Here is a 14,638-nt window from a genome sequence, read left to right on the forward strand (position 1 = left end):
TTTAAATTTAAATTTAAATAATATTTTAATAAAAAATCAATAGTGATAAAAAATTTTAATAGGGTATATGGGTGAGTTTTATTCGTCTATTTATTGTGAACGCATAGAAAAAAAATCATTTCAATCAGAATTAAAACGAAAACATTATGGCGTTTTTTAAAAAAAAATATTGTTCATTAACTTGAATTTGAGTTTAGAAACTTTAGTTTAAATGGGAATTTGAACTCAGATTTTAGTCTCAAATTCAAGTTCAAACTCAAGTTCAAACTCAAATTTTACAAAAGAACATGAACTTGAATAAAGTTGTAACTTAAGTTCAAATTTTTTTTTTTTTTGAGTTTGGGTGCAAATGAACAAATCTAAAAAAAAAAAAACTTCTGAAAACAACTGCAGATCGTTCATCGGAGAGCTCAAAACCTGAGCTTGGTGAAGAACCACATGTTCTTGTCAGTCTTGAACCTCTCCTCGAGGCACTTTTTGGTCTCCTTCAAGGCAGTGACCTTATCCTTGGACTGGAGAGTGGAGTGTTGGCAAATCTGTCAGTAAAATAAGAAATGAGTAAAAATTAAGATAATATGGACACATAATATTTTATGTGAAAAATCCTCAAAGGAGAAGGGTAAAAATCACAGGACAAGTGTAGAAAGTTTTCACTATGAAAAATAAAAGTTACAACATTCTCTCTAAATTACACGAAGAGAACAATATGAACCATTCTTTCACGTAAATAGGAGAAACACCTCACAAAAGAAGAAAAACTGGATAAACTAATGTCGTGTTTGGAATTGTTCTTGTTTTTGTTTTTCACGTTTTTTGAGAAAAAAAAATGAAAACGATTCCAAAACGGCGTTTGTCACAATTAAAGACAAAAAAAGGGAAATGAAAACGATTTTTTAATTTAGTGTAAAATGAGAGATAAATGAAAAACATCTTTTAGTCATTTTTCATTTTTTGTTTTCATTTTCTCCTCTCTCGAATAGAGAGAGAGACATTAATGGATTTTTTTTATACTGAAAAAAATCTCATGATAAAACTACTAAACGCATTTTCAAAAATGATTTCTGTTTGAGATTGAAAACGTTTTCATTTCAATTTTTATACAAAAAATAAAATCATTTTGAAACGAGTTTCAAACGCATCCTAAATTTCTTTTACACTATGGGAATTCTCTCTGAATGGTGAGAATGTGATGCGAAACTGAGAAAGGGGTGAGTTTTATTTATAGCTGAGCTCTCTTGAGAACTAGCTCTTCTATCAATGTCAGCACCGAATTTGGTGCTGGCTTCTCCTTTCTCTCTCCTTTTTTTTTCTTATTTCCTTCAAAAGTTATGGCTGCATTTGACTTATTAGGCAACGCTTACACCCACTTGAAGATTTGATTGAGAGTCAATCATGTCTCTACACCATCCTTTCTACCTTGTCACTATTATTTTGCTTACGTTTCTGCTTGACCACGTGAGAATCTACACCATTTGAACTTGTGGGTATTTAATGGCTTAGTCAACGCATATTCTAGGTTCTCTTTTGTGTGAATCTTTTACATATCCACACTTCCTTCTTCCACTACTTCACGAACAAAGTGAAATTGAACTCTTGTGTGCTTCGTCTTGGAATGAAAGGTTGGATTCCTTGCAATGTGAAAGGCGCTCTGGTTGTCACAAAACAAAATAATCTTCTCTTCTTTGTGCCCAAGCTCTTCCAATAACCTTTTAGTCCAAATTACTTCCTTGTAAGCTTATGTAGTCGTCATGTATTCTACTTCTGTTGTAGATAATGCTATAACTGACTGCAGTTTCGAAATCCAGCTCATAGCTCCTCCTGCAAGTGTGAACACATAGCCTGTAGAGATGACGACGTCCTTGAGGTCAACGTCGAGGGTGTAGCGAGTCGGCATGAGGTGCTGGTAGTTGACGAGCTTGACGAAAGCCTTCATGTGCGACTTCTTCACCATCTTCTTGGCTGAGTCCTTGGGGATGACCTTGCTCGGGTACTTTTTTGTAGAATTACTATAACGACGCGGGGACTAATGAACCTATAATCCCGAGCTCTAATAAAATTAATAATTAATTAAACTTGAAACTGCACTCTCAAAATTATATACATAAATTACTTCAAAACCGTGAAGTGTCAATTTGATATAGTCACTGCATGTAGATCAATCCTCCATAAATAATTCATAATTAGAGCTAGATAAAATCCGTTAACCTCTCTAATTACATCTTTATCATTGAGTACCATTGAATCTCTAATGGACAGTGATTCATAAAACACATTTATGAATCAAAGCTCCTACTAGTCCAAGTACCGAATCAACCCTCAAGAGAATTATTTATTTACTTCTTTCTCAAGAAGTAATGGATTCCATCTCGTGTAATAACATTCCCGGCCACATACTTCATCATGTCTCCAAAATACAATGAATAAGATTCAGGATCTCAGAATTCGTACCGAGTAAATCAAAAGACACAAATCCATAAATATGAGTCTGTTAAGAACTCATGATTAAGATCATTCTATATATGACCATCAGTAGACTCAATTAGAATTTCTATACTTAACAGAAATTATTAGAAATTCATATTGTTTCTGTGCCTTTGTTCCACATCATCTCATCATGCGAAATACCCTCATTCAATATCTCGTCATATTAACAATGCGGATAACACCGTTCTATTCTAAATGAGAATGACATGTATTAATAATGTTTTAATTAAAGATTTTGAACTTTAATTAAATTCATTACGAACATCGTTTTGATTATTATTCTTAAACATTATCCTCTCATATATAATACTTATATACAATGTTTAAGGTCACATAAATAATCATGAAATTTTCATTGATATTCATAAAATATTAATAAATATATGCACATTAAATAATAAATGAACTCTTTTATTAAATATCTTATCACATCTCATACTTTTAAGACACTATTCCCAACATCTTACTCTACTTGTTACACCCATTTTAAAAATTTTAAAAAAAATACCTAAAACTAAATTGTAGTTTTTTTCTTTTTTACCTTTTTTATCCACCCACCAATCAAACTTTTCCTTTTCTTTTTTTTTTATGTCAATTTTGTTCTTCAACACCAGAAAAAATTTAACTAATAGGTAGCTCCTAAATGCTTAAATGTGATTATGTATTTGGCACATTCAAAGCACATTTCTTCAACTGATCAACTTCTTTTTTTTTTTTTTTTACCTCATTAACTTCGCTACTTGATATTGAGGCTGCAACACAATTTTTGAGTAAAAGAACGAAATTTTTTTTGCCTCATTCATTTTATCGATTCGAATTTAAAATTCTAGTTTTATTATAATAAAAAGCCATTTAAAACAGTCATATCTAATTTTTTTTACTATAATAAAAAACTCTCATATAAAGTTATATCTGAATTCAAATTAAAAATTCAAATTAACGAACTAAACGGGTCTTTTATATTTCCAAATCGGAAAATATTGCCTCCACAGTTGATTTGTCTCCAATTGTCGTGCCAGCCAGCTAGTGCAGGTAGTTCTATAGAGGTAGGATTCTCCCGCAAGTTAATAAAAGTAATTTTATTAATGGGTGTTTTACCCTAATCTAACAATACATAATAAAAAAGTTTTAGTTATTTTTTAAGTGGCAGTTGCTCCCCTTATTTTATTCTTTTTTTAACTTTATTATCTTTATGTTTTTTATGAATTTGTTTACATTTTTGATTTTTTTATATTTTTAAAAAATATATTGTTGCTTATTTTATTTTTATAAGAGTAATTTTTTCGTATGTGTTCTTAATTTATTTTTGGTTAGTTAAAATATATATATTTTTTAAATGTGTCTCAATTTAATTTTTTTTATTAATTATTATCTTTACATATATTATCTTTTAAAATAAATTTAAAAATCTTTAAATAGTTATATAAATGAATATCTCATTATTTAATAAATAATAAACTCTTTAGGTATTTTTAACATGATAATACACGTAAAATACATTATAAAACTAGTAATATTAAAAAGAAGTATGTGAAAAGTAATAAAGTGTGTAAATAGACGCACCCAAAACTTAGTTTAATAAGTTTGATCATCAATTAAATTTGATAAATTTAAAATTCACCGCTATTAACTAACTTAATAAAAAAATATCTACAAGTTATTGTAACTTCCCATTTATTTATTCCTAAAAAAAAAAAAAACTAATCTAAAACGGATTCAAAAGGAAATGGCAATTTGGAACGTGATATTTCTATTCATATATAATACCCGCCCACACACAGAGACTTACGAAGTGCTGTTCGCACTCTGTGCCCTCTCTCTCTCTCTCTCTCTCTCTCTCTCTCTCTCTCTTTCTCTCTCCAACTGCCACTCCCTCCTTTCCCTCTCTCTCTCTCTCCAACTGCCTCTCCCTCCTTTCCTTATCTCTTTCCTCGCACCTCCAATTTCCCAGTTATGACCGAAGAGACCTCCAAACCCGTGCTTTCATGGCGGAATATCCCTAGCCTGAAGGCATCCTCTTCTTGCACTCCGTTCGAGACGACGGACCACGAACCGCCCTGGAGGAAGAACACGCAGCTCGGTTTCCATGGTGGTGGGAGAGGCCGTGGCAGTGGCAGTCGAAGAGCCTGTAATTTCGCGTGCGTTTCGGTGGTGGAAAAGGGAGAACAGAAGGAGTTCGCGCCCTCGCCGGCTCAGCTCGTGAAGCATCCGTTGGCGATACTCGCTTTGGTGCCCAAGGACGCCGCGCTATTCGCCGCCGGAGCGATTGCCGGTGCCGCCGCTAAGACCGTCACGGCTCCGCTCGACCGCATCAAGCTCCTTATGCAGGTTTTCGTTTGATTTATCGTATTTGTTCAATTCTTTTGCCTACGGTGTATCATTTCGGAATTTTATGTTTCGATTTTGAAATTTTGGTGCGCATGGTGCTTCTGTTGAGTTTCCTTTTGGATTCTGAGAAAATGCGGGGCGTAATTTGGTTTTCTGAATATGTACGATGAAAACGACACTGATGAATTTTGTGGATTTCGAAATTCAACTTTTGACTTTCATTATTGCTAAGTTAAATGAATAATGATTTCTGATTTCCTAATTATGGCCGGATTACACGTAAAAACCTGCGATTTGAATTTCATGTTTCTTGTATTCTCTTGGGTACCAACGTCTGGGCGAAAGTGTTGATATTGATTGTTATGTTCTTCATTTCTGATTTTGATTTATATTAGATATCCTTGAACTATCTTGGATGTGCACTGTTTTCATTTTTCTTTAATACACTTTCAGAATCTTGAATTAGATATCATTGGGAAATAAGTATTGTTTTGTCACTCTAATGTGAACTTTATTGGATTAGATTTGCTTGGGAATCAGGCCATCTTGGTGCTGTTTTATTTCTACCTGTTCCATGTATGTAATGCGGGATCAACATTACACGTAAACATGACTCGTTTCCTTTTCCTTTTGTTATCTTTATTTTTATTGTTTTCAATATGAATACAAATCTGTTGGACCTTCTTGGTACTGATGTTTTTCCTTTCCTTGTATTCCACTTTCACTGTATCCATCTCCTTTTATGTGCTTGTGTTGTTTGTACAAGATGTGAAGATTTCTAAATTCTTATTCATCAAAACAAAATGGGTAATTCATAAAACATCTCATGAGGTTTAAAATTTTGGTAGATGTACCATTGTATTGTGGATTACTGCATAACGATGTGATAGGCCAGATCAACTGAATAATACGTCTTCCCTTATAGTTAAGTCTTTTAGCGAAGGTGCTAATGCACTGTGATTTTGCTGAGTATTCTCAAATTTGCTTGGTTTTGCCAATGTTAAGCAATGAGTATGGCTTGGAAATTGCTTAGCAATAAATTGAATAGATAAGTTGATCTGTTTTGCAGACTCATGGGGTACGAGTTGGACAAGAAAGTGCTAAGAAGGCGATTGGTTTCATTGAGGTATGTTATGCTTCTTTTCTTCTGGCCTTGATTTGTATAAATTTGTCCTACAATCAAGCTTTCCATGACAGTACTAGCTTTTATCATCATCTATACCTTAGACATAAATTATTCCGAGTGATCTTATCGTTATTTTTATTACTGTACAATATTTCATGATTTCATTGGAAAACTGATAATTAGGATAAGCAAAATGAGTGAAATAAGAATAATGTTGGGGACGTGACTCCAATCTCAGCTTTTTAATACCAACCTACATGGCATGTGAGTTTGTCACTTATTTATTGGTAGGTGTTCAAAAACTTGTCAGTTCAATTAATGTTGAATGATTGCATCTACCAGTGAAAAAAGATGACAACTCATTGGCACGGGAGTTGGTATCAAAAGTTGAGATCCCTATAAATGTTTGAGCCATTTTTCTTGAAAAGAGTTTATGTTATATTTGTACTCCTTGCATCATCCTTCTACATGGTAGCGTGATGCTTCTATTGTTTTTTAATATTGTGTTCCATTGAGTGTTTCAACTTTATCCTGGTGGGGAAAGTAATTTGAGACTTTCTTGCTGATTCATCTATTTGTCTTTTGCCGAAAAGACTGCAATGTTGCGGAATTCTTTAATATGAGAGGTTCATAGTGGATTAGTGCCCATTGACGTTCATGTCCTTGGCTTTATCATATGTCAAATTGAAAATAAGTATATGCTTAGGCAGTGCCATAGTGGAAGATTCTGAAGATGATAACAATTGAGGAGAGAGAAGATTAACTATAATCCCTTGCTTAAAAATTAAGTAGTTTGCTTATGTTCTTTATGTTTGTTAGTTTTGCCAATATTTAATTCCTTATTTCTCGATTTACATGGACGCTAAGTATGTATGGATAGAAAACATCTTCCTTGACATCTGTAGTTGACACTGTCCTCTTGGTTCACCTCTTCTTGTCAAATAACAGTGTGTTCCCTGCAGGCTATAACAATGATAGGGAAGGAAGAGGGTATAAAAGGGTACTGGAAAGGCAACCTCCCTCAGGTCAATTTCCATTGACAATTTCAAATTTTATTTTGCCAGGTAATGTTGATTATGGTTTTCAGCTACATCAATTTTTAAGAATTTCTTTTGAATTGTCCAGGTGATACGGATCATACCTTATAGTGCCGTCCAACTTTTTGCCTATGAAACCTACAAGGTAATTTTCAACCACATTCAAGAAAATCTCAGTACGAATTATATGCATCTGCAATTAAATTACATAAACTTTTGAGTCTACAGAAGTTATTTAGGGGGGAAGATGGAGAGCTCTCTGTAATTGGAAGGCTTGCGGCAGGTGCTTGTGCGGGCATGACATCCACTTTTGTGAGTACTATTGCAATGGGATCCAAAATTATTAGTCAAATGACTTTTATTTCCTATTTGGTTCCGGGGGAACGTGCCCATGCTTTACTTGGGAACAAGTTTCTTTTTGTGTTTAGATACCGTCACTTTGTACATCATTCTACCTGTGATACATGCCTAAAGTATTCACTGTTGTTTGTCCGTTTGTAGATAACGTACCCATTAGATGTTCTGAGGTTACGCCTAGCAGTTGAACCAGGATATCGAACCATGTCTGAGGTATGATTTACAGACATTATAATTACAAGATGACCTCTCCATAGTCCATATAAGGATGAATTCTGATGGTTTTAGCAACAAAAAAAAAAAAAAAAAAAAAAAAAAAAAAAAAAAAAAAAAAAAAAAAAAAAAAAAAAAAAAAAAAGAGAAAAAGAAAAATAAAATAAAATAAAGAAAATAAAATAAAAGAAAAGAGGATGAATTCTGATGGCCTCTTTTCAGATTGCATTGAACATGCTAAGAGAGGAAGGAGTAGCAGCTTTTTACTATGGTCTAGGGCCTTCTCTAATTGGAATTGCTCCATATATTGCTGTCAACTTTTGTGTTTTCGACTTGTGAGTATACTTACACTTACTTTCCCTTTTATATTGAAATAAAAAAAAAAAAAAAAACATAATATAAGTTGGCATATACTGTTGTGTTATGTTGATGACAGGGTGAAGAAAGCTCTGCCAGAGAACTTTCAAAAGAAAGCTGAAGCTTCTCTTGTAACAGCATTGGTGTCAGCTTCTCTTGCCACGCTCACATGTTATCCTTTGGATACTGTGAGAAGACAGATGCAAATGAAGGGCACACCTTACAAGACTGTTTTAGATGCCTTTACAGGCAAGTTTTAGGCACTAATTGCCATTTATTTATTTATCTTGGAATACAAGCCTCATATTTTACCATGTTACTAAACCTGTCTATGATGGTCTCCTTGTGACTTTGTAGGAAAACTGTGATTGAACCTCTCTCTCTCTCTCTCTCTCTCTCTCTCTCTCTCTTTCCCAAATGTAGTTTATTTCAGAAATTGCATGTGTGATTTTAAACTTTTTACTTCTTTGAATCAACTCAATGTTGGTGAGTGTACAGTCGAATCAGTGTGTTTCCTTAAGGTGTTACTTAATAGAACAAATAGAAGTTTTGGCGTTAAGAGTTCCAGAACTTTTCTTGCTAAGAAGTCAGTAGTTAATATAACTTGTGTCTGTCTTGGTCTTGGTCATACAGGAATTGTGGCTCGAGATGGATGGATAGGCTTATATCGAGGTTTTTTGCCCAATGCTTTGAAAACTCTACCTAATAGCAGGTTTTACATCTTTTGTGTTTCGTTTTCCTTCAACTTATGTAGTGTCGATGGCTTTGTTCTTGTCAAAGACTTTTTCCGCATTTTATCTTCACGGCATTTTTTTCCCCCTCTTATCATTAGTTTACTACAATGTGTGGATTTCTGCTAATGCTGCAGCTCCTATGCTTTCATTATCTGATTATCCACTCCATTTTTTCCATTGCAGCATTAGGCTTACCACCTATGATTTTGTCAAACGTCTAATTGTGGCCAGTGAAAAAGAGATACAAAAAATTATGGAGGAAAATCGCGACAAACAGCATCAAAGTGCTAGCGGTTGAATGATCTGAACTTTGGCTTCATTTTACCAATTTGTTTTACCCAATTTTTCTGGCGGAGCTCGGGTTCCACTTGAGTGTCTAGTGTAGGACTAGCGATGAAAATTTTTGGTTGCCTAGTGAATCCTTGTCTTGGGCCATGTTGTGTATTGATTTGGTTAGGTTGCTAATTCTTTTTGTGGAATTTGTCTTCCACCTTGTACCCAAATAGCTAGAGTTTGTATTATTTTTTTATTTTATTTTTTTTTCCGAGGAAGTTTTGTTAATGTAAGAAAATTAATCGTGGTAGTTAAAAGTTCTTCACTTGATAGTTTTCCCGTGGCAATTCCGTTTCTTGTGCATGCTGATGAAGCTAAAACATGCAAGATATGAGATATCCAACAGTTGTGAAAGGCATTGGAGCATTTGGATTGTTTTTATGAAAATGTGTTCCATTAGTATCTGGAAATTCCAAAAGCAATTTTTCCATCCTGGATAGAAGAAAAAAATGTATTTGCGTATGGATGAACGTTTCTTTTGGAACTGTTCATCCCATTCTTGATTGGTTGACCAATACAACCAGCGATCTGGTAGGCTTTTAACAGAACTATAAAGACCCGGTGTTTAGAATCTGAGTTCTACTTGGTATATTAAATTTTTGATACCTTACCAACTAATTTTCCTGATTAAATTTTTGATAGGGCATTAATTTGGCTAAATTTTCATTTTTTTAATCTGGTCTGTATTCTATCGGTAAAATTTTTTTTTTTTTTTCATGTATGTGTAGAAGAAACTCGAGCATTTTATGGAGGGTATGAAGTTATTAAAGACCTCATATAATAAGAAGTTGGTAAGGTCGAATGAGGCACCAAGCCAACAAGAAGTCCTCGGCCTCTTAAGTCTCGCCCTCAAACCTCCAAGATGACTTGCATGGTGAGCAGCGCACGACCTCAAATTGCTTGCTATTCGAGCAGCTCAACAGCCTCAAAGGCTACTCGTGCAGTGAGCGACCCACAAACTCAAAAGGCGAGCGGCCCTACAACCTCAAGTTGTCGCTATACTAACCACTAATCAGTGTGTTTAAGGGTGGTCGCTGTACCATTTGTCTAGGTTGGTCACTAGAAAGATGAATTAGCTAACGTAGTAGCAACTTCGATCAACACGCGAAATTGAAGTCAAGCCATTGGATTTGAGATCATCAAGAAGACAAAGAGGTCCCTAACGAGGACTCCAAGATTATGATGAGCAACTTGTTGGTAGCAACCCGTTTGATCAAAATTAGGTAGCATAGCGACCAACTTAGCAAGAATTGTCTATCAGGTCGCGTAGCTTTGTATAATGCAATGCAATGACTTTGCTCCTTTTGGCACCTCAAACATGCAAGGACTTCCTAAATACTTAACGTAAACATTAATATGACCATGATTGCAATTGCTCCCGAGCTTCTAGGCACAACCTCAGGGCCGGCTCAACTAGTTTTGGAGCCTTAAGCGAAGTTTCTAAAAGGGTTTTTTGATAAGCCTCCGGTACGTTTTACTTACGTGCGGAGGAAGGTTAGAGAGAGAAATGTGGCTGGTGCAAGGACTGGCAGTGGGGATACGAGTCAGCAAAGTATTACTCGGGGAGAAGATGAGCTGGAATGTTCAGTGGCTGAGTTGGCCATTTCTGGGGGAAGTTAGATTGTTTGTTAAGGGGAGTTAGTTACTGAATATAAGAATACTATAAATAAGTGTAGTCAAGGCTAGGAGAGGCATTCGATCATTTTCTCATAAACTTCTTAGACAAGTTGTTAGGGAGTGCAAGGGGTCACTCGAACACCCCCATACCTATTCCCATTTTCAATCCCTAGATTTTGTACATTTCCGCCATTAATAATAGCATTCAAGAGTAAGATTGAGTTTGTGTGCATAATTCTTGTGTAATTACATTCTAGTTGTTCTGCGATTGTCAGTGAGCTTATCAATTGGTATCAGAGCTCTTTCCCGGGATGACGAAGAGGACGGATGATCGCGATAAGGAGAGAACAGAGGTAAGTAAGAAGAGTTGTTGAAGGAAGTAGAATCCATGCGTGAGGATCTTGGAAAAATACCGCGGTTGGAGCAAGGGCTCGAGTTATTGCTGATTAGAATGGATGAGTTGTTGAAGCAGCGAGATTCTGAACATCGAGAGTCACCAGAAACAGATAATGGAATTCTGGCGGAACAGACGGCGCCGACGGTGGAAACTGATGGCCGACCGGCCGACTGGCGAGAAGGGGGATTTCGTTCGGAATTTCGTACTCAACGAGTGGAGTTGCCGGTGTTCGATGGTGATAATCCAGATGGCTGGATATTTAGGGCAGAACGGTATTTTGCCATGAATAGACTCTCGGAGAGAGAGAAACTGGATATGGTGGTGGTGAGCTTGGAAGGAAAAGCTCTTGACTAGTTCTAGTGGGAAGATCGGAGACGAGCGATCCGGGATTGGATGGAGCTAAAACAGATGGTGTTAGAGCGATTTCGTTCGACACAGGAGGGGACTCTCTGTGAAAAGTTCTTGTCTTTGCACCAAGAGACTACGGTGAGGGAGTATCGCCGGCAGTTCGAGACGTTGGCAACGCCGCTAGCAGAGATCCCGGAGCAAGTGCTGGAGAGTGCCTTTGTGAATGGTCTAAGACCTGAAGTAAGGGTGGAGATTCGAATGTTGAAACCAAATGGTTAGTGCCGAATCATGGACTTCGCCCAACGGGTAGAAGAGCGTAATCAGCTGGTACGCGGGCCCAAGGCCCAAATGGCTTCATTTAATTCCTGGAATAAGATTGGCTCGGGTTCTCAAGGGCCTAGGCTAAGGAATGGAGTGACGTTTGGTGGAGGATCCAGAACGACAAACAACTCTGTGGCGATAGGGCGACCTTCTGGAAATTCTGAGAAGGCCGCAGTTTCGAACGGTGGGGCGGCGCCGTATCGAAGGCTCACCGATGCAGAGATACGAACAAAAAAAGAGAAAGGGTTGTGTTACCGATGCGACGGAAAGTACTCTTTTAGGCACCGTTGTCCCAACCGAGAATTGCAAGTGCTCCTTGTGCTTGAAAAAGAAGAGGTTGCAGAGGAACAAGAAGAAGGAGCAGAGCCTGGGGATGATGAAGAAGTGGTGGAGCTGTCCCTTAACTCGGTGGTTGGACTCACCTCACCAAAGACCATGAAACTTAAAGGAGTGCTGCGGGGAAAAGAGGTAACAGTTTTAATAGATAGTGGTGCCACGTATAATTTCATTTCTGTCGATTTGGTGAGAAAAATGGAGTTAACGGTGGATAAAATCGGTGATTACGGGGTGGTCATGGGGACTGGATTATCGGTTAAAGGGGAGGGCGTTTGCAGGGGAATTGTGGTTTCCCTGCAAGATATAGAGATAGTGGAGGATTTTCTGCCCCTAGAGCTAGGAAGTTCAGACATAATTCTGGGAATTCAGTGGCTAGAGACCTTAGGGGTTATGACGGTGAATTGGAGAAGTTTGACTATGAAATTCATGGTGGGAAACCGACAAGTGACATTGAAAGGAGACCCTGGAATGAATAGGACCTCAGTGTCCTTAAAAGCTTTGCAGAAGGCTTTTAACAAAGAAGGGCAGAGGATTTGGCTTGAATGGAACCACGTGGAATTGGGTACCTTAGAAAGTCATTGCAAAATACCTGAAGAATTAACAGGGGTGCTTGACCGGAGAGCATTAGTTTTTGAAATGCCCGCCGAATTGCCTCCGGAGCGCGCGAAGGATCATGCGATCGTGCTTAAAATAGGAACTTCTCTGATTAAAAAGGAAGAGATTGAGAAATTAGTCGGGAAAATGTTGGCTGCAGGGATTATTCGACCTAGTGTGAGTCCATATTCCAGCCCCGTGCTTTTGGTCAAAAAGAAAGACGGGAGTTGGCGCTTTTGCGTGGACTATCGAGCTTTAAATAAGGAGACGGTGCCAGATCGTTTTCCTATTCCTATCATTGACGAACTACTCGACGAGCTTCATGAAGCGACCATTTTTTCCAAGATAGACCTTAAGTCAGGTTACCATCAAATTAGAGTCAAACCAGAGGATGGACCAAAAACCGCTTTTCGCACACATGAGGGACATTATGAGTTCTTAGTGATGCCATTTGGGCTCACAAATGCTCCCGCAACGTTCCAATCACTTATGAATGAGGTGTTGCGAGCATTCATCCGTAAGTTTGTCTTAGTTTTCTTTGATGACATACTTGTCTATAGCCGGACATTGGAGGAACATATACATCATTTGGACCAAGTGTTGGCGGTTTTACAGCAGCACAATCTTTTCGCTAATGCGAAGAAGTGCAATTTTGGCCAGCAGTCATTGGAATACTTGGGACACATTGTCTCGAGTAAGGGCGTGTCAGCCGACCAAACCAAGATTGACGCGATGTTGAATTGGCCCTTTTCGACTACGCTGCGTGATTTATGCGGGTTTTGGGGGTTGACAGGGTATTACAGAAAGTTTGTTGCTAGGTATAGTCAAATAGCGGGACCTTTGACAAATTTACTCCGGAAGGATGGTTTTCATTGGACGGAGGATGCGGAAAGGGCTTTTGCTTGCTTAAAAAGTGCTATGTCTTTTGTGCCGGTTCTAGCTCTTCCTGACTTCACAAGACCTTTTGTGCTAGAAACGAATGCTTCTGGATTTGGCGTGGGTGCGGTGTTATTACTCGGGGAGAAGATGAGCTGGCATGTTCAGTGGCTGAGCTGGCCATTTTCGGGGGAAGTTAGATTGTTTGTTAAGGGGAGTTAGTTACTGAATATAAGAATTCTATAAATAAGTGTAGTCAAGGCTAGGAGAGGCATTCGATCATTTTCTTATAAACTTCTTAGACAAGTTGTTAGGGAGTGCAAGGGGTCACTCGAACACCCCTATACATATTCTCATTTTCAATCCCTAGATTTTGTACATTTCCGCCATTAATAATAGCATTCAAGAGTAAGATTGAGTTTGTGTGCATAATTCTTGTATAATTACATTCTAATTGTTCTGCGATTGCGATTGTCGGTGAGCTTATCATTTTTTTCAAATAAAAAGCTTTTTTAATTAAACATTTTACTTTGAAATAAGAAAAAAAAAACCTCTTTTATTTAGAGCTCCTTTTTGGGATTTAATCAAACTTTCTATTCTTCTCTTTTTTTTCTCTCGATCATACCCCGATGCATATTTTTTATTAGACATGGTTATTCTTAACTTAGATATGTTTAAAAAACAAACCAACACAAAACAACAAAAATAAAAAATAAAATAGCTAATATAACATTATATAAAAAAGTAATACTTAGCGAGTAAAGAAGAAATGAGTAAGAAAGATATTTAACCTAGAGATTTATTGAGAAGATACATAGTAGCAATTGTAACCTTGTGAAGATCTTAAAGAAAAGATTTTTGTTTTGAGATTGAAGAGATACCATGTGAAGAAGAATAGCTGTATTTTTTTTTAATTTTTTTAGACAAAGATAAAACGTAAGAACAGGAAAGGGGAGTAGAGTGACGATTGAGTTTTTTTTTTTTTTTATAATTTTTTTCTTTTTTCTTTTTTCTATAAGTCTCTTCAGTTTCTTTTTTCTTTAATGTTTTTCCTTAATACAAATACATATGTTGGGATACTCCCAATTCCTAAAAATCTCACTAACAGCCCGGAAACTTAAAGAGAGAGAGGGGAAAAAAAAAAAAGAAGCTTTCCAGTAAATAAGGAGATGAAAATTGT

At 36.7% G+C, this 14,638-nt stretch overlaps 3 protein-coding genes across 3 annotated transcripts; 2 read left to right on the forward strand and 1 right to left on the reverse strand.

Annotated features, from left to right (window-relative positions):
- Window positions 1-410: 410 nt before the first annotated feature.
- On the reverse strand, window positions 411-2,631 carry LOC21398653 (60S ribosomal protein L27). The gene is made up of 3 exons (XM_024174247.1): window positions 2,626-2,631; window positions 1,856-1,990; window positions 411-536 (listed from the first exon to the last, which is right to left on the reverse strand). The coding sequence occupies exons 1-3, from the start codon at window positions 2,629-2,631 to the stop codon at window positions 411-413; spliced, it is 267 nt and encodes an 88-aa protein (XP_024030015.1).
- A 1,730-nt stretch (window positions 2,632-4,361) lies between these two features.
- LOC21398654 (probable envelope ADP,ATP carrier protein, chloroplastic) lies at window positions 4,362-9,250 on the forward strand. Its single transcript, XM_024174257.1, has 10 exons — window positions 4,362-4,812; window positions 5,882-5,938; window positions 6,901-6,963; window positions 7,064-7,120; window positions 7,204-7,287; window positions 7,477-7,545; window positions 7,768-7,880; window positions 7,982-8,151; window positions 8,536-8,614; window positions 8,820-9,250. The coding sequence occupies exons 1-10, from the start codon at window positions 4,438-4,440 to the stop codon at window positions 8,932-8,934; spliced, it is 1,182 nt and encodes a 393-aa protein (XP_024030025.1). The 5' UTR covers window positions 4,362-4,437; the 3' UTR covers window positions 8,935-9,250.
- Window positions 9,251-11,619: 2,369 nt separating this feature from the next.
- Window positions 11,620-13,680, forward strand: LOC112094120. The gene has a single exon (XM_024174248.1). The coding sequence runs from the start codon at window positions 11,620-11,622 to the stop codon at window positions 13,678-13,680; it is 2,061 nt and encodes a 686-aa protein (XP_024030016.1).
- Window positions 13,681-14,638: the final 958 nt, after the last annotated feature.

The sequence above is a fragment of the Morus notabilis genome, unplaced genomic scaffold, assembly GCF_000414095.1.
Source record: "Morus notabilis unplaced genomic scaffold, ASM41409v2 Scaffold751, whole genome shotgun sequence".
NCBI lineage: Eukaryota > Viridiplantae > Streptophyta > Magnoliopsida > Rosales > Moraceae > Morus > Morus notabilis.

Excerpts from the sequence above, each read along its gene's own strand:
- LOC21398653 (XM_024174247.1), bottom strand. Across the intron at positions 537-1,855 it reads TCGACGTTGACCTCAAGGAC|ATTTGCCAACACTCCACTCT; the intron begins GTCGTCATCTCT and ends TTTTACTGACAG.
- LOC21398654 (XM_024174257.1), top strand. The coding sequence starts at position 4,438 with ATGACCGAAGAGACCTCCAAACCCGTGCTTTCATGGCGGAATATCCCT. Across the intron at positions 4,813-5,881 it reads GCATCAAGCTCCTTATGCAG|ACTCATGGGGTACGAGTTGG; the intron begins GTTTTCGTTTGA and ends TCTGTTTTGCAG. Across the intron at positions 7,121-7,203 it reads TTGCCTATGAAACCTACAAG|AAGTTATTTAGGGGGGAAGA; the intron begins GTAATTTTCAAC and ends TTGAGTCTACAG.
- LOC112094120 (XM_024174248.1), top strand. The coding sequence starts at position 11,620 with ATGGACTTCGCCCAACGGGTAGAAGAGCGTAATCAGCTGGTACGCGGG.